The sequence below is a fragment of the Bombina bombina genome, chromosome 4 (assembly GCF_027579735.1).
Source record: "Bombina bombina isolate aBomBom1 chromosome 4, aBomBom1.pri, whole genome shotgun sequence".
Lineage (NCBI taxonomy): Eukaryota > Metazoa > Chordata > Amphibia > Anura > Bombinatoridae > Bombina > Bombina bombina.
The window spans coordinates 104,645,645-104,666,235 of NC_069502.1; the positions used below are offsets into that span (position 1 = coordinate 104,645,645).

Below are 20,591 nucleotides of genomic sequence, written 5' to 3' on the forward strand. Positions count from 1 at the left end.
GGCCTGATATAAAATTATATTAGATTATACTATCAAACAAATTTAAACTTTTTTTTTTTATATTTAAATTAAGGTGAAGAAGAAATGAGTGCTGGGTGGCTGACTGGCACAGACCAATTAACCAAAAGAATGAAAAAAAATGAGGTATATTAATGCTGAGTGAGCCTGACAGACACAGGCCTGATAGTAAATGTAATTAGATTACACTAGCAAATTTTTTTATTTTTTTTTTAAATTTAAAATAATGTTATAAACAGATATTAACACTGGTGGATGGCACAGAGCAATGAACCAGAGTATATGCTGTGTGACACAGGCCTGATAGAAAATGAAAAAAAATTACACTAGCAAAATTATTAAAATTTTTGGTTAGTTAAATTTAAACTAATGTTGTTAGGGAGATATCAGTGGTGGCAGTAATCACAGCATATGCTGTGAGACTTAAACAAACAGCCTGAAAGCCAGGCAAATGCTAATAAAAAAAAAAAAGAAAAAAAAAAAAGGCATGAAATATAGCCCTAAAAAGGGCTTTTTGGGGTGCTGTGCTTGCAGCAGAGATGAGTGGAGTCCTTCTGGACTGTAGTGGACACTAAATACACTAGCCTAGCTATGTTTTTCCTATTAATGTCAGGAGCAAAAACACAACACGTCCTCTCATTAAGAAAGCAAGGTCGTTATGAGTCTAAAATGGCGGATTCCGAGTAGCTGGGAGGGTCTGTGAGGGAGTGTCTGATGTTGATTGGCTCTAATGTGTCAGACGGCTGTGACATACAGGGTCAAAGTTTCCTCAATGATGACACATAGGGGCGGATCGAACATCGCCATGTGTTTGCCCACAAATGCGAACGCAAACAAGCTATGTTCACTGTGAACCGTTCACGGGCGAACAGTTCGGGACATCACTAATCGCACCTCATCCCTCTCCAGCCCACACATTAGCCAGTGCTCTTTATTGTCTTGTATTGGCGGACTCTTCCAATCAAACATGCTATGGACTTTTATGAATCTGTTGTTTGGATTCTCCATCCCCAATTCTGTACGAAATATCGAGTTCTCCCCAGTATTCACTTTGAGGCGTTCCAACTGAGCTCTATTCTGAGATCATGAAGGGTACCCTAAACACAATCTCAAACCACCAACGAGTTGGGAACGAAAGTGGTCTCAAACTCATTTGGCCAAATGGGCCCTTTCTTATCACTACAGACTCCTTCTTGAACCATATAGCCTACACAAAATTAATCAATACTCATTCTGGGAAAGAGATCTAGGTTTCGCTGCTGACACTGACATTTGGTACAAACAAACCCTTGATACTAAAAAACTCTTGCATTGTGCCACTTTATGTGAACTTCAATACAAAATCTTAGTCAGATGGCACCTAGTTCCCAGCACACTCCATAAGATTTACGGAACTCAATCCCCCATGTGTTGGAGAGATTGTGAACAGATAGGCACTACTTTCCACATTTGATGGTCCTGCCCTAAATTTCACATGACTTGGAAGAAAATACACAAACTCCTTGATCAACTTCATCTCACTTTACCATACTCTCTTGAAGTATTTTTATTACACATGAACTTAACAAATTTAAGCCCGGCGAGTAAAGCACTAGTAATTTACATATGTATGGCTACCAAACTAGCAATAGCAAGATATTGGAAAACCAAAGACCCCCTATCCTCACTACAATACAATATATCAGGCAAATAGAACTCTATCTTCATAAAGTTCTGATAAACTAGACTTCTACCTCGAAACATTGGCACCTTGGATGTTGGAGTTCCCGGACTAAACCTGCATTTGGGGTGGAGACGAGAAGAGAGAATGAACATTCTGTTTTTTTGTTTGTTTGTTTTTTCCATTCTCCATTCCCCACCTGATCCTCTACCTTACTATTCTTCCTTGCCATGCTCCTAACAAAAGCTATCCCCACACTGCGGGCACTTCAAACGTGTCAGCAAAAACTAACTCAATTACTATTCATTGATTTTTACTTATAAGGTAATTTGTTTGGATAAATAAAATGAGGTATCATGTCTCATATCTCATCAAATCCACTTAGATCTTTAACCCAGATCTGCCATTTTAACGGTTTTATGTAACAGAATGTCTTTGTCCAATGTGAATTTCAACTTCATCTGTGAATGTAACTCTTCTGCATACTTGTGATGGGACACCCTTGCCATTATGCTATGTTATTTCATACCTCAAAAAAAACAAAAAACATGTAGAAGCATATTTTTAATAAAGTGTTATACTGTGTATTTATTGTAAATATTTCAAATTTTAATGTTCTGCACATAACAGAATATGTTCAATGTTTTTTCAAGTAAATATATTCCTGTATATATATATATATATATATATATATATATATATATATACACATATATATATATATATATATATATGTATATACCTGTATATATCTATACCTGTATATAATCATGTACATATATATATATACTGTGTATATATATATATATATATATATATATACATATATATATATATATATATATATATAGACATAGAAAAAAGCGCACTCCAAGGGATCCTTATTCAGGCACTTTTAATAGTGAACGTTTTCGGACGCCCAACGTCCGTCCTCAGATCAAAAAGTGTTACACTTTTTGGTCTGAGGACGGACGTTAGGCGTCCGAAAACGTTCACTATTAAAAGTGCCTGAATAAGGATCCCTTGGAGTGCGCTTTTTTTCTATGTCTATTTGCTGTTTTTGCTGCACCCAATGCATTAGTTTGAATTATTAGCTTGGAGTGCAATCTTATTCTACTCTCTCTCTCTCTCTCTCTCTCTCTCTCTCTCTCTCTCTCTCTCTCTCTCTATATATATATATATATATATATATATATATATATATATATATATATACACATAAATATATATTTGTGCAAAAAGCATCATATATATATATATATATATATATATATATATATATATATATATATATATATATATATATATATATATATAAATACAGCTGAACAAAAAACTTTCACTCTCTGGTCTTTTTAAGAAAAATATTTTACAGTGAAAAGTAGTGACATTTCGGGGACCAAATATCCCCTTCTGAGGAAGGGGATATTTGGTCCCTGAAACATCACTACTTTTCACAGTAAAATAATTTTCTTAAAAACACCAGAGAGTGCAAGTTTTTTGTTCAGCTGTATTTAAACCTTACTAGCACCGTGGCAGTTGTTGGACTGAGTGAGAGTGTTCTCCTTTGTTATTGTATATATAGAAATATGTATTTATGAATAAATAGAAAATGTTCTTCTATGTGAAGAACATTGGAATGTAAAATATTCCATTAGAGGAACTATAGACTTTGCCTAGACTACATACGGCTTTTCAACAGTTGTTTTCCACTTACTGTGGATACTACGGCTTATACTACAGCTTATGCTGACTGCAAACATCACGCTCCATATCATACTCCTTGAGGAGTTTTTACCTATACTTGTACTATGCTAAAGACTGTGTCCAAATAAGGGATATATGCTTATTATTAAGATTAGGCTACAAAGTAACATCCTTATTGTGGATCATCACAAAGGTGCTCATTTTTTGAATAAGCGCTATACACACCCATTGAAGACTTTATTAGGAGTTACATATGACTTTATTAGGAGTTACATATTTATATATATTTTATTTGAGTTGTGGCCACAACATGTATGTGTGTATTGTGTGAATAACTTTTATTATTATTATTATTATTATTATATTTTTTTGAGCCTATTAAATAATTTATATTTATATCTAGCTGTATTTCTGATTTTTTATAGAATTGTGTATTGATAAACTAATTTCCCTTTTAGCTTTTATTAGTGCCACTCTCCCCCTCTTTTTATTTTATATTTTAGCCTAACCGTGTTTGGGAGAATCACGGTCTATTTTTGAGTGCCCTCTTTTCTGCTATTTAGTAGATGTGTTCTAATTAAATATTAATATTGGAACCATATTTTACTAGTGATACTTAACTGATGTAAGAGGTACATTTCTATATTATTGAGATTGATTATAATGATAGTGATGATATGATGAAGAGCAAAAACTCAATGACTATAGCATAGTGTTTAGTATAATTCTATTTTAATAATATAATGTGATAATGTCTTATTAAGAGAATATTGGGTTGAAATTAAGAGATTTTCTATGTAATTCTCTATACTACAAGATGTCACTAAATGTGAAAATATGTTTCTCTTTGTATTATTTAAAAACATTTAAGAAATAGGTGTTATTTCTTATAGTAATAATGTATATAGTTCAATGTATCCATAATGGTACATATACCCATTTACATAATCGTGTTTAAATATGTGGGGGAAAAGAGACTTTATAAATAAGGGAAGAGAATAATAATAATGTTTTTAGAACTTAATTAAAGAAAATAAGTGATAAATAAATGCTCAAGAATGGTTGATAATCCCTAAGTAATTTTATCCTATATATCTATAATTACTCCCCAAGTTATCCGGAATGTGACGTGGTATTCCAAACTGCAATAAGGAGATGAATGTGATGTTATAAAAAAGCTAATTGATACACCACTTATATAAATCTGACCACAATGCTATACAAAACAATTATATCTGTAAAAATAGAGATGTTGCTATATAAGCCTTCCTCCAAGTCATTTATAAAAAAATATTAAAAAAGAATAGGGCCCAGTGCTGAGCCTTGGGGGACTCCACTGATTACTTGTTCAAACTGATTATGTGCCATCTACTACTACTTGTTACTCCCTGTCTTATATCCACTTATTTATCCATGAGTAGGGTGACCATATTGCCACTTTAAAAAGGGACATATATAAAAAATACATATGTCAGGGTTCTTATACAAAACATTTATTTAAACAGCCCTGAAAACAGCCCTGACATATGTATTTTTTATATGTGTCCCTTTTTAAAGCGGCAATATGGTCACCCTATCCATGAGCTAACATTTCCAGCTATTCCCAGTTTCTTTAACTTTGGTGTATTCCATCTGTCCCCTAATTAAAAAGAAGAATTTCCCCTTTTTCTAATAAGGAGTCTCATCTTCTACTGAGAAAAAACAGAGGGGGGTCATAACCAACTTTCTCTACATTAACACTTTCTGCTTATTTTTAGGTTATTATTTTGTCCCACAAAACCTGGGCTAGATTACAAGTGGCACTCTAAAGTTAGCACAGGTCGCAATAAGCAATATCATGCCTATATTAACTTGCACATATATTACAAGTTAAATGAAAACACGTTCGTTCGAGCACAAAATAAATTTGCACTCTTTGGTTTAGCGCAACTGAAGACTTTGCATGAAGGGTAGTGGTTAAAAAAACAACATATTCTATGTAAAGAACATTGGCATATAAAATATTTAAAGTACCTTCGGGTTTAGTGCTGTAGGTCTAATGTGGTGTCAGGTAAGCGTTAGGTGTCCAGCTTGTAATACGAGTGCTAACCCGCCCGCGTTAAAAGTTTACTTCCAGTGTTGTTTGCTTGCACGCAAAAAATATATTTAGTGAACCATTTGTAATCTGGCCCACAGTAAACAAAAACATTTTTTCTTGGGATACCCTTTATTTCTTAAGATTGATAATGTAATGTTTTGGCTACCTACAGAGTGATAAATACATCTACGTGAGCAAAAAATAATTTTACTATACCTCTTGTTTAACAAGAAATACATCAACAAGGTTCCTCTGGTCATTAGCATCCAGTTGCTCCTTTTGTTTTGCAAAGGTCTCTCTAATAAAATTAAGATACTCATTCATATTTTTCTTAATTGTTTTGTGAACTCCAGGTATCCAGCGAAACAGGGATGGGTATGCGTTGTACAACTGGAAATAAGCAAAAAGGAGAAACAATTAGAGGCTTACTTAAAAACATTGCATTAATCGACATAACATTTTATTGTAAAACAAATCAATAATGCTGTTCTTAAAAAGATGTTGTTCGGTAGCTATCCATCTCTCCCAGGGCCCGATAATCTAAAGCTATGGCGACATTATCGATGATGCCTCGCCATTACTCCAAGGTTCTTTTAAGAATTTAAGAAAACAGTTTTTGCCTTGAGTGCTGTGTTTATATAGCTATGAAGGGCTCAAATAGAATGCTCAAAAAGATCATACATGATTTCCCTCCAGCCAGCAAGTTTTTGATAATCAAGCTCCCAGTCAGAGGCCTGAATTTATTTATTAAGAAAAAGACAATTTAAAAAGTCACAAATACAGGAATACTCCGCTTTAAAGCGCTGCACTACTGCAGTGCTAATGCTGAGCTTAAGTCCATCCTCCAAGCATTTTGAAACAGTATTGTACTCATAGTGAGATTGCAAGAAAGGAGACTGGCGCCATTTTGTTATGTGCAGTTTGGTCTGTTTACAGCATTACACTGCACTCTGTGGGGCCTATCTATCAAGCTCCGTACGGACCTTGACGCCCTGTGCTTCTGGCTCACCAGCAGGCTCGCCAGAAACACCAGTTATGAAGCAGCGGTCTAAAGACCGCTGCTCCATAACCCTGTTCGCCTGCTCTGATGAGGCGGACAGGAATCACCGGAATTCAACCCGATCGAGTACTATCGGGTTGATTGACACCCCCCTACTGGCGGCCGCGAGTCTGCAGGGGGCGGCGTTGCACCAGCAGCTCACAAGAGCTGCTGGTGCAATGCTGAATACGGAGGGCGTATTGCTCTCCGCATTCAGCGATGTCTGTCGGACCTGATCTGCACTGTCGGATCAGGTCTGACAGACATATGATGAATAGGCCTCTGTGTCTCAGTTTCATAGTCGGGCAAATTTTACTATAGTAATTATCACTGAATTTTGGATATTTGAATTTTTTTCATATTGTAAACAGCACTGTAGCCATTTACTGTACCTGAATTGTACCTGTGTAATTGAGTGCTGTACTGTACTGTACTAGCGTTAAACTAAACTTAGTGCTATTGCACACCAAATATATGTTAGTTCAAATATGTTTTCCAGTTTTTAAAAACACTGGCAATTGAAAAGAAAGTGAAAATCGCCTTGCAGTTTTTGCTTTAGTTTTAAAAAATAACTAAGTAGCAACAATGTTACTAACAATCTCTAATGAACATTTCTTCCTGGAGCTTCACAGCTGCTTAAGTGAAAACTCTCAAATTTAGCCATTTAGTATAATGATCAGAGATAAGATAGATTGCTTAAAATTGCTTAAAATAGCTTGCTCTGTCTGAATCATCATCAATTACTTTTGACCTAACTGTCCCTTTAAGTCCCTACTGTCCCTCTGTGCTTATTTATATGTACAATAAAAGATAAATGTACCTAACTAAATCACTTTGGGTTAGATTACGAGCAAGAGATTAACGCTTCCACTTGATTGTTAACTTCGGTTCAGAGGCTTTTTACATGCATTGGGTTGTGCTTGTATTAGTTAAAAGTAAAAAGTTTGCGCACAAACGCTAACCTGACGTGTGCAAAAAGTGGAACTTAGAATATCGTGACCATGTTAACGTATTCCCCCATAGACTTCAATAGAGTGTGAAAAGTGGAAAAGAACCTAATGCGATTGCGTTTGTGCTAAGCCGATTGTGCTAACCCAACATGAAATTTGAATATTTTGCATTCCAATTTTCTTTACATAGCAGAAAATGTTCTATTTATTCTTAAATAAATATTTCTATATATATATCTGGTGTTTTTTGGTAAATATCTATCATCTATCTATCTATCTATCTATCTATATGGTAATATATTGGCATGTGAAATATTTACAGTACATACAGAGTATAACACTTTAATAAATATGAATATTGCATTGCATTTTTAGTTACTTGATTGCATAGGGCTACAATGCACATACGGTATATATGTTTATATACAGTATGTATAAATATGTATTTGTGCATTTATATTTGTATATATGTCTGTAAATACATATATACACATATAAATACATACGTAAACAAATAAAAACACATATATCTGCACCCTTTTTTTTTTTACATATTAAGACATCTATCTATGTTAAATTCCTTTTTTTTTCTTCTAACACCTAAGATCTCATATCTTTGAGCCCATATAACTTTTTATGCCATTTTTAAAAAAAAAAAAAAAATATTTTTTTAGATAGTGTTATCATGAGTGTAATTGCACTTTTAATTTTTATGTGTTTTGTGCAACTTTTTAATCTTGCGTAACAGTTAACCAGAGCTCTAAAGTTGGGCTATCACAACGTGCAAAAAATTAAATTGCGCTTCAACTTGTAATATGAACGCTACTTCCAACACGCAGAAAGAGCCGCAATAAAACCCTTTTCGACTTGCGTGCAACTGTTAGCACACCACTTTTACTCTAGCCCTATATAAGCTGTTTAAGGACCATAAGGTCCATAATTTATATTGAAATCTCACCGAAAAAACAGAACACAGTAGAAATCTTAATAAAAATACATTGCACATGCAAAAAACAACTTATAATATGAAATTCAAAGCATATTATTATCCCTATTATGAAATTAGTTTCCCCATCTCTGCTAGTGGGCAGAACAAATGCATTCCATGGATGTAGCTAAAATTTCTCTGTTAGGTCTATATTCTCCTCCTGCGGTTGTGCAAAAAAACTCAAAACAATTATTACCCTAATTTAATTTAAAAACACACCCATATGAAAAGAGAGGAGGTTGTGAGATAATATACGGTGAAAGCAGAATCATTTGAAAAATATGTGCAATATACAGTACATGTATATTAAAAAAAATGCTTCTATACAAAACTGAAATGCATCCATGTGGAATCCAGTTTTGGCTGGAATGTCACTTTAAAGTATGTATGAATGTTTTTGAATCTTTAAGAGAAGCATTTTTTGTAATATACTTTTATTAGCATTAGCAAACAATCGGCTGGATTACGAGTTTTGCGTTATGGCTCATAACGCTGCTTTTTCACTACCGCTGCTATTACGAGTCTTGCAGGTATAGCTGTACCACACACTTTTTTGGCCGTAACGCAACGTAACTACCGCACCTTTCAAATGGGACTTCCATAGCACCGTTATTATGAGTTTTGCCTGGGAGGCCAAAAAATACAGCCTATACCGACAAGATTCGTACCACCATCTAAAGTCAATAGTTATAGGTTTTGCGCTACAAAGCTGTAGCATAACACTCATAATTAAAGTATTACAAAGTACACTAACACCCATAAACTACCTATGAACCCCTAAACCTATGAACCCCTAAACCAAGGCCCTACTGCATCGCAAACACTATAATACACATATCAACCCCTAAACTCCAGCATCGCAAACACTAGTCAAATATTATTAACCCCTAATCTGTCGCCCCCAACGTCACCGCCGCCACTATACTAAAGTTATTAACCCCTAAACCTAACCCTAAGTCTAACCCTAACCCTAACTTTAATATAAATTAATTAAATCTAAATAAAACTTACTATCATTACCTAACTAATTCCTATTTAAAACTAAATACTTCCCTGTGAAATAAACCCTAAGCTAGCTACAATATAACTAATAGTTACATTATAGCTATCTTAGGTTTTATTTTTATTTCACAGCTAAGTTTGTATTTATTTATCTGGATAGACTAGTTAGTAAATCATTATTAACTAGTTACTAACTATCTAGTTAAAATAAATAAAAATGTACCTGTAAATTAAAATCTAACCTGAGTTACACTAACACCTAACATTACACTAAAATTAAATAAATTATATTAATTAAATACAATTAACTAAATTACAAAAAAAAAAAACAATAAAATTACACAAAATAAAAAAGAAATTATCAAATATTTAAACTAAATAGCGATATCAAAATATAAAAGCCCCCCCAAAATAAAAAACCCTAGCCTAAACTAAACTGCCAATAGCCCTTGAAAGGGCCTTTTGCGGGGCATTGCCCCAAAGAAATCAGCTCTTTTAACTGTAAAAAAATACAAACAACCCCCCAACAGTAAAACCCACCAATCCACCACCCACACAATCAAACCCCCCAAATAAAATCCTATCTAAAAAACCTAAGCTCCCCATTGCCCTGAAAAGGGCATTTGGATGGGCATTGCCCTTAAAAGGGCATTTAGCTCTTTTTCATTGCCCAAAACCCTAATCTAAAAATAAAACCCACCCAATAAACCTTTAATAAAACCTAACATTAACACCTATAGATCCACTTACAGTTTTTGAAGACCAGACATCCATCCTCATGAAGCCGGGAGAAGTCTTCATCCAAGCAGGAAGATGTCCTCAACGAAGCTGGGAGAAGTCTTCATCCAAGCGGCAAGAAGTCATCCTCCAGGCGTGCATAAGTCTTCATCCAGACGGTATCTTCTATCTTCATCCTTCTGACATGGAGCAGGTCCTTCTTCAAGACATCCGGCGTGGAGCATCCTCGTCTTTCGCTGGATCTTGAAGAATGAAGGCTCCTTTAAATGACGTCATCCAAGATGGCGTCCCTTGAATTCCGATTGGCTGATAGAATTCTATCAGCCAATCGGAATTAACCCTTTGAGTGCTAATGACGACTCTGAGCCGTCACAGAGTTTCCCAATTTGGTGCTAATGACTGCTCAGAGCCGTCACTAGCACTCTCCCACCTTGATTGAGATCTGGGGGCTCACACCCGCTCCTACCCCGGTGATCGTGCCTGTAGAGTGACAGGCATTGCTGGGGTATCATGTTTTGCACAGTGACTTCATGCACAATGACGTGATAATGCCTCTGCGCAACTTTACTTATACTTAACAATGTTAAGTATAGGAGCAGGGGACATGCTGCTTAGAAGCCTGTATCTCAGGCATCTAAGCAGTTACAGACCCCCAAGACCCCACATTGGTAAGGTAATCAGGTGGGAAAGTGATTAGCACTCAAAGGGTTAAAGGGTAAAAAATCCTATTGGCTGATGCAATCAGCCAATTGAATGTGAGCTCAATCCTATTGGCTGATTGGTTCATTAAAATCCACCCAATACCCCCTTAAAAAAACCTAACACTAACCCCTTGAAGATCACCTTACCGGGAGAAGGCTTCATCCAACCGGGCCGAAGTCCTCAACGAAGCCGGGAGAAGTCTTCATCCAAGCCGGGCGAAGTGGTCCTCCAGATGGGCAGAAGTCTTCATCCAGACGGCATCTTCTATCTTCATCCATCTGGTGTGGAGAGGGTCAATCTTCAAGACATCCGACGCGGAGCATCCTCTTCAATCGACGGCTAACACAGAATGAAGATACCTTTAAGTGACGTCATCCAAGATGGCGTCCCTTCAATTCCGATTGGCTGATAGAATTCTATCCGCCAATCAGAATTAAGGTAGAAAAGGATGATAATGGCTTGGATGAAGACTTCTCCCGGCTTCGTTGAGGACTTCGGCCTGGTTAGATGAAGACTTCTCCAGGTAAGGTGATCTTCAAGTGGTTAGTGTTAGGTTTTTTTAAGGGGGTTTGGGTGGGTTTTAGAGTAGGGTTGGTTGTGTGGGTGGTGGGTTTTAATGTTGGGGGGGATTTGTAAAAATGTTTACAGGTAAAAGAGCTGATTACTTTGGGGCAATGCCCCCCAAAAGGCCCTTTTAAGGGCTATTTGTAATTTAGTGTAGGGTATGGCTTTTGTAATTTTGGGGGGCTTTTTTATTTTGTTACAGGGATTAGAATAGGTGTAATTAGTTTAAAAATATTGTAATTTGTTTATTATTTTCTGTAATTTAGTGTTTTATTTGTACTTTAGATAATTTAATTTAATTGTATTTACTTGTATTTAATTTTGGGAAATAATTTAATTGTAGTGTAGTGTTAGGTGTAATTGTAACTTTATTATTATATTTAAGTTAGGGGGTGTTAGGTTTAGGGTTAGATTTAGGTTTAGGGGTTAATAACTTTAATACAGTGGCGGCGATGTTGGGGGCAGCAGATTAGGGGTTAATAAATGTAGGTAGGTGGCGGTGATGTTGTGGCTGGCAGATTAGGGGTTAATAATATTAAACTAATGTTTGCAATGCGGGAGTGCGGTGGTTTAGGGGTTAATATATTTATTATAGTGGCGGCGATGTCCGGTTTGGCAGATTAGGGGTTAAATTTTTTTAATTTTAGTGTTTGCGATGTAGGGGGGGCCTCGGTTTAGGGGTTAATAGGTAGTTTATGGGTGTTAGTGTACTTTTTAGCACTTTAGTTAAGAGTTTTATGCTACAGCTTTGTAGTGTAAAACTCTTAACTACTGACTTTAAAATGCGGTACCAGTGTTGACAGGAGAGGGTCTACCGCTCACTTTTTGGCAGACTCGTAATACCGGTGCTATGCAAGTCCCATTGAAAAAATAGGATAAGCAATTTACGTAAGTGTATTTGCGGTATTTCCAAGTCTGGCCAAAAAAGTGAGTGGTACACCTGTACCTTCAAGACTCGGAATACCAGCGGGCGTTAAAAAGCAGCGTTGGGACCGGCTAACGCTGCTTTTTAAGCCTAATGCACAACTCGTAATCTAGCCGTTAGTGTTTATTTTACAGGTAAGTATTTACTTTAAATAGGAATTAGTTAGGTATTGATAGTAAGTTTTATTTAGATTTGTTTTAATTATATTAAAGTTAGGGTTAGGGTTAGACTTAGGTTTAGGTTTAGGGGTTAATAACTGTAATGTAGGTGGCGGCGATGTTAGGGGAGGCAGATTAGGGGTTAATAAGTATAATGTAGATGTCGGCGATGTCAGGGGCAGCAGTTTAGGGGTGTTTAGACTCGGGGTTTATGTTAGGGTGTTATTTTTAAACATACATTTTATTTCCCCTTAGCAATTAATGGGGCTGCGTTACGGAGCTTTACGCTCCTTTATTGCAGGTGCTAGGCTTTTTTTTTAGCTGGCCCTCCCCATTGATGTCTATGGGGAAATCGTGCACGAGCACGTAAAACCAGCTCAAAGCAGCACTGGTATTTGTGTGCGGTATGGAGCTCAACGCAACCATATTGCCCGCTAAGGCAGGTTTTTGGAAATCCTGTAATAGCAGTGCTATTAAAGGTGAGCGGTGGAAATAACTTGCAAGTTATTACCGAGCCGCTCATAACGCAAAACTTGTAATCTGGCCGAATGATTGTAGTAAGTTATTACCGTTTTTTAAGCGGCATATTCACATATGCTGTGAGTGCCCTGTGCACCTATACTTAAACATCACGCATGCTCAGAGAGCTGACAGTTTTGTGAATTTTGTGTGTGTCATGTAAGTCTCTGCTGACTCTCTCAGCAGGCATAGTGTTTGAATGCTAGAGCATTATTGAAACATAGAAATAATGTTTACTAGAAGCCTGTTTGCTAAAGAATCTACATTTAAAAAAAATGCTACTATACAAAACAGAACTGCACACATGCACATTTCAATTTTGACTTTTCCATCCCTTTAATTTTTAAGTGTGCCACTGCTCCCTGTAACTTCTCTTTCTCCAGTAAAGTTTCCTTTTTCAACAAGCCCCATTACATTTTATGGTAGACATCTGGCAACTTGTAGGGAAAACCCTTTTAGAGAATCCCCTGAGGGCAGCCCCTTTGAATGTTCTCATAATTTCTTTCATTTTTCATTATTCAAAGTCTGTATTATTGTTCGTAAGTATCAGATAGGCTTGAGAAAGAATAATATGATAAGGGTGGGATAATATGGGCAAAGGAAATGTACTGTAGGGAATGCTTAGCAAAGTTCACTTTTTATTTCTCTGAGGTCTAAAACAGCAAATGTATAATAAAGAACTAGTTAGAAACCTGTTTGCTATCAGTATAAATAAATTAACAAAGTCAGTATGATTATATTCTCAATCAACAGAAAAAAATAAATGATCTCAAGAATGCATATTCTAATTATAATTTGATTGTTGCATGTGGTAACAGACCTATCACAGTAAAGAATCAAGTTCAAAGCTTTAGAAAAAAAATGGATCATGGGCCTGAAGGGGCGTGGTCACGATTGGGTGAATTGTGTAATGGCTCTTGTCGGATAGAGCACTGCCCTGTTTGAGAAACCACGCTGCCAATATTTCCTTGGAGCCATTTTCGCTGAGGATGGCTTCCGGATCCTCTTGCTCCCAGCTGGAGCAGTTTGCTGGCAGCGCACCACAACTACTGGGGAAGCAGCTATTGTTCCAGTCCCCCCATTGGAGTTCGAGGGCCTTTGACCCAGGCCAGTCTGGCTATCATCTGAGTCCATCAGAACTGGTAGACCATCTAAGGTGGTACTACCAAATCCCAAGCAATAACCGGAGTGCCCAGACCTATATTTACCGGTCCAGGTGGCCTGCCAAGCATAAAGACAACACGGACAATATTGGCAGAGGGAGGACAGCTAAGCCTGTAAGGCCAGAGCGTAACGAAACGTTGGACCGCCTAGGTGGTGGGAGTCCTGAGGAAAAATGGAGGGCACGCAACTATGAGATCCATCTTTTTCAACACCGGACCGCAAAGGACTGTGAGGGTGCATAGATGGAGCAACAAGTTGCGAGTATCTGGTGGGGTGATCTGCTGAAGCCGGCCATTAGACATACTCGCAGCCACCTTGTGGTCTTTGGTGCTTAAAGAAACATGCACGCTGACAGGTGCATATCTTATCTAGATTCAAGGTACTTTTGATATCTCTTCCTAACAAAATCTGTGAGATGGGAACCTGAAAAGGCTTTTTAGTGCACCTGTGTATTTTTGAGGCTATTACTCACTAATTAAGAGGCTGAAAGTATATAGACAAACAACCTTTTTCTTTATATAAAGACGCCGCTTGTGGGGTACACAGAGGATGGCACAAGTTTTGTTCAAAGAGAATGAAAAAATATTTATATATTTTTTGGCGGAGTGTGCAAATCTGGAGTAATTCATGGTAAAAGGCCACGCTCCTTTCTGGTATAGACTTGGTGGATTATAATGCTGTATTAAGAAAGCAGGTTTTTGTTCTTCTGTAAGGTCAACATTCCTGAAGCTAGGGGCCTGTATGCCAGCCTAGCCACAGTCTCTGTAAACTAGATTACTAGAAGGGCCCTTTTTTATGGAGAACGTCTGAAATCCTTATGACTGAGGACTTATTTGTAATAGACATTTCGGGTGAATTTATGTATTTATTTTACAAGGTGTCCTGAGTTTATAAGTTGAAACTATTTCCCCTAAAGAGTATTGTATAGATTCAGTCCATGTTGTTGTTTAAACTAGAAATTGGCCAGTAGCCAAACTGAGATGGGGGAATGGTATAGGAAGTGAATTAAGCATAATATTCATATTACCTAAGACCTTCCCTGTTCTTTTTACCTCTCTCCTGGCTATTCTAGTTACTAAGTAAAAGCTCTTGTCTAAATATGGATGCAGGTATAAGGTGTATAGTGTCAGGATTTATGATAAGAATCTAAGTAGTGCTCTCCAAATAATATATCAGCTTATGGCAGGGTTATAACACAATACAAATAATAATTATCCTTAAAAATAGAAACCCTTAACTAACATGCATCTACTAGAAACCATACAATTAATATAAATACCTGAATTCTTTTATTTAGTTAATAGCCATGAACATTTTGAAATATATTTGTAATACCAGAATATGAAACACTATTATACACGTTAAAACCAACTATTAAGATATAACAAAACCCAGAAAAATGTACCTTTAAAATCAGCCTTATTTACAAATAGCCTTTCATTCAGTTAACACAATGGGACTAAAACCTTTAACTCATAACATCCAAGCAATACAATCCCAACAGTGCTTAGAAACAATAGGAAAATATATATATTCTGCTATTTAACTGTAATTTATCCTAATACAATATTGATTTAAAACATCAGAACTTGCACAGATAACCAATTTAAAATTTAGGATTAGTTTAACAACACATAGGCTATGAAATGGTAGCTTAAAATCCAACTTGCTCTCTTTAATCTTTCAACCGTACTTTAAACTGCAGTGACTTATAATTTAACTATAGTCTTACCAATAACCGTGTTTACTTTACCAAATAAACCAATCGATATCCAGTTTCCAATGTTTCTCAACAGATTCAATTTTACCTCAGAATTAAAAAATTGGGGGTATTCGCATATAGGGGCCTAGTTATCAACGTGTCTACTTTTCCTGCCTTCGCCGGCCCAATACGCCCGCCTAAGCTCGCCTCAAATCGCCGCCGCGGACCTGCCAAAATTTGCCTAAGTTATCAAAAAAGCTGTCAAAAAGCCACGCACCAAGTACGGGGCGATGAGCAGCGGACTGTGAGAGTTATCACACATCCGATCTCACTGCTCTTCGGCTGTTTGACAGCTTTCTTGCTAGCCTGTCACTAAGCACTCACACTAAACTACACTGTTCTACCCCCTATACCAGCACCCCGGAGCCCACCGCAACTAAATAAAGTTACTAACCCCTAAACCGCCGCTCCTAGACCCCGCTGCAAGTCTTATAAATGTATTAACCCCTGAACCGCCGCTCCTAGACCCCGCCGCAAGTCTTATAAATGTATTAACCCCTAAACCGCCGCTCCCGGACACCGCTGCCAAATACATTATACCTAGTAACCCCTATCCTGCCCCCCCTATACCGTCGCCCTCTATAATAAAGTTATTAACCCCTATCCTGCTGATCCCGCACCTCGCCGCAAATAAATAAATAGTTTAACCCCTAAACCACCGCTCCCTGAACCCGCCGCAACCTATATTAAATGTATTAACCCCTATCCTGCCCCCCCACACCGTCGCCACCTATAATAAATTTATTAACCCCTAAACCTAAGTCTAACACTAACCCTAACACCCCCCTAACTTAAATATTAATTAAATAAATCTAAATAATATTTCTCTTATTAACTAAGTTAATCCTATTTAATACTAAATACTTACCTATAAAATAAACCCTAATATAGCTACAATATAAATAATAATTATATTGTAGCTATCTTAGGATTTATTTTTATTTTACAGGTACCTTTCAATTTATTTTAACTAGGTACAATAGCTATTAAATAGTTATTAACTATTTAATAGCTTACCTAGCTAAAATAAAGAGAAATTTACCTGTAAAATAAAAACTAACCCAAGTTAGTTAGTAATTACACCTAACACTACACTATACTTTAATAAATTATTCCTATTTAAAACTAAATACTTACCTGTAAAATAAACCCTAAGATAGCTACAATATAATTAATAATTACATTGTAGCTATCTTAGGATTTATATTTATTTTACAGGTAACTTTGTATTTATTTTAGCTAGTTAGAATAGTTATTAAATAGTTATTAACTATTTAATAACTACCTAGCTAAAAGAAATAGAAAATTACCTGTAAAATAAATCCTAACCTAAGTTACAATTAAACCTAACACTACACTATCATTACATTAATTAAATAAATTAAATACAAATAACTACAATTAAATACAATTACATAAACTAACTAAAGTACAAAAAATAACAATACAACCCCCCCAACGGAATTAAGGTAGGAAAAATCTGATTGGCTGATTGAATCAGCCAATCAGATTCAAGTTCAATCCGATTGGCTGATCCAATCAGCCAATCAGATTGAGCTTGCATTCTATTGGCTGTTTCGATCAGCCAATAGAATGCAAGCTCAATCTGATTGGCTGACTGGATCAGCCAATCGGATTGAACTTGAATCATCAGATTTTTCCTACCTTAATTCCGATTGGCTGATAGAATCCTATTAGCCAATCGGAATTGAAGGGACGCCATCTTGGATGACGTCCCTTAAAGGAGCCTTCATTCATCGGTAGTCCGTCGGGAAAGAAGGATGTTCCGCGTCGGCGGGATGAAGATTGAAGACCCGGCTTGGAAGATGACCTCGCCCGGATAGAAGACTTCTTCAGCGCCTCTTGGAAGATGACATCGCCCGGATGGAAGATTTCTTCAGCGCTGCTTGGAGGATCACTTCATCGGATGGAAGATTTCTTTAGCGCCCCTTGGATGATCACTTCTGCCGCTCCGGATGTCCTCTTCAGTTCCATTACTGCTCGGTTGAGTGAAGAAGACTCAAGGTAGGATGATCTTCAGGGGATTAGTGTTAGGTTATTTTAAGGGGGGTTTGGGTTAGATTAGGGGTATGTGGGTGGTGGGTTTTAATGTTGGGGGGGGGTTGTATTTTTCTTTTACAGGCAAAAGAGCTGAATTCTTTGGGGCATGCCGCCACAAAAGGCCCTTTTAAGGGCTGGTAAGGTAAAAGAGCTATGAACTTTTTTAATGTAGAATAGGGTAGGGCATTTTTTTTATTTTGGGGGGGTTTGTTATTTTATTAGGGGGCTTAGATTAGGTGTAATTAGCTTAAAATTGTTGTAATATTTTTAAAATGTTTGTAACTTATTTTTTTTATTTTTTGTAACTTAGCTTTTTTATTTTTTGTACTTTAGTTAGTTTATTTAATTGAATTTAATTGTAGTTATTTGTAGTTAATTTATTTAATTTATTTAATGTTAGTGTAGTGTTAGGTTTAATTGTAACTTAGGTTAGGATTTATTTTACAGGTAATTTTGTATTTCTTTTAGCTAGGTAGTTATTAAATAGTTAATAACTATTTAGGGGTCGATCCGATAAAAATTGTCGCCCGCAAAAGCCGGCGACGCCAATATTTACGCTGGTTTGGTATCACATATACGGCGTAACCTAGAAGTTACGCCCGTATATTTCTGCCGTCGCCCGTAGTTTTTTGGGCCATAGGCAGGTATACCAAACCAGCGCAGTTTGGTATCCAATATGCAGTGTAAGGACTTACGTGGTGAAAATGGAGAAATCTTACTCCATTTTCACCTCGCCACAAAAAGCAGCCGTAAGAAGCCTTACGCTGACTATTGGAGCCCCGTAACTCCCTAAACTAACTAGAAAAGAAACCTAACACCTAACGCATGCGCAATGTCTATCTACCTGTCACCCGCGATCTGCTAAATAAAACCTAACACCTAACGCATGCGCAATGTCTATCTACCTGTCACCCGCAATCTGCTAAATAAAACCTAACACCTAACGCATGCGCAATGTCTATCTACCTGTCAACCGCGATCCCCCCCCCCCCGAAATCCCTAATAAAGTTATTAACCCCTAAACCGCCGCTCCCGGACCCCGCCGCCATCTACATAAACTAACCCCCTACTGTGAGCCCTTAAAACCGCCGCCATCTACCTTATCTATCGCCTAATGTGAACCCCTAAAACCGCCGCCATCTACCTTATCTATCCCCTAATCTGACCCCTTACACTGCCGCCACCTATATAAAAATTATTAACCCCTAATCTAATCCCCCTATACCGCCGCCAGCTATATTAATATTATTAACCCCTAATGTAAGCCCCTTACACCGCCGCCATCTCTATTAAAATTATTAACCCCTAATTTAATCTACCTACCCCGCCGCCAGCTATATTATCTATATTAACCCTAAGTATATTATAGTTAATATAGGTATTACATTATATATATTAACTATATTAACCCTAATTATATTAGGGTTAATATAGTTAATATAGTTACTATAGTATTTATATTAACTATATTAACTCTATCTAACCCTAACACCCCTAACTAAATTTATATTAAATTAATCTAATTCATATTATAAACTAAAATATTCCTATTTAAATCTAAATACTTACCTATAAAATAAACCCTAAGATAGCTACAATATAATTAATAATTACATTGTAGCTATGTTAGGGTTAATATTTATTTTACAGGTAAATTGTTAATTATTTTAACTAGGTATAATAGCTATTAAATAGTTATTAACTATTTAATATCTACCTAGTTAAAATAATTACCCAATTACCTGTAAAATAAATCCTAACCTAAGTTACAAATACACCTACACTATCAATAAATTAAATAAACTACAAATATCTATCTAAAAATACAATTAAATAAACTAAACTAAATTAAAAAAAAAACAAACACTAAATTACAAAAAATAAAAAAAAGATTACAAGATTTTTAAGCTAATTACACCTATTCTAAGCCCCCTAATAAAATAATAAAGCCCCCTAAAATAAAAAAAATTCCCTGCCCTATTCTAAATTAAAAAAAGTTCAAACCTCTTTACCTTACCAGCCCTTAAACGGGCCTTTTGTGGGGGCATTCCCCAAAGAATTCAGCTCTTTTGCATTTAAAAACATATACAATACCCCCCCATTACAACCCACCACCCACATACCCCTATTCTAAACCCACCCAAACCCCCCTTAAAAAAGCCTAACACTACCCCACTGAAGATCTCCCTACCTTGTCTTCACCACACCGGGCCGAACTCCTCATCCGATCCGGGCGATGTCTTGCTCCAAGCGGCAAAGAAGAATTCTTCCTCCGGCGATGTCTTCCTCCAAGCGGCAAAGAAGAATTCTTCCTCCCGGCGACGTCTTCCTCCAAGCGGCAGCAAAGTCTTCTTCCTTCCGGCAACATCTTCCATGAAGCGGCATCTTCAATCTTCTTTCTTCGCTCCGCCACCGCGGAGCAACCATCCCGGCCGACGACTGAACGACGAATGAGGTACCTTTAAATGACGTCATCCAAGATGGCGTCCGCCGAATTCCGATTGGCTGATAGGATTCTATCAGCCAATCAGAATTAAGTTAGAAAAATCTGATTGGC

At 36.7% G+C, this 20,591-nt stretch overlaps 1 protein-coding gene across 1 annotated transcript in view; it reads right to left on the reverse strand.

Annotated features, from left to right (window-relative positions):
• The window catches only part of LOC128656938 (cytochrome P450 2K6-like), a 400,794-nt gene that overhangs the window by 141,573 nt on the left and 238,630 nt on the right, over nt 1-20,591 (reverse strand). Inside the window, exon 8 of the mRNA XM_053711116.1 lies at nt 5,679-5,852. Coding sequence (XP_053567091.1) covers nt 5,679-5,852 — 174 coding nt within the window. The remainder of the gene's footprint in view (nt 1-5,678; nt 5,853-20,591) is intronic.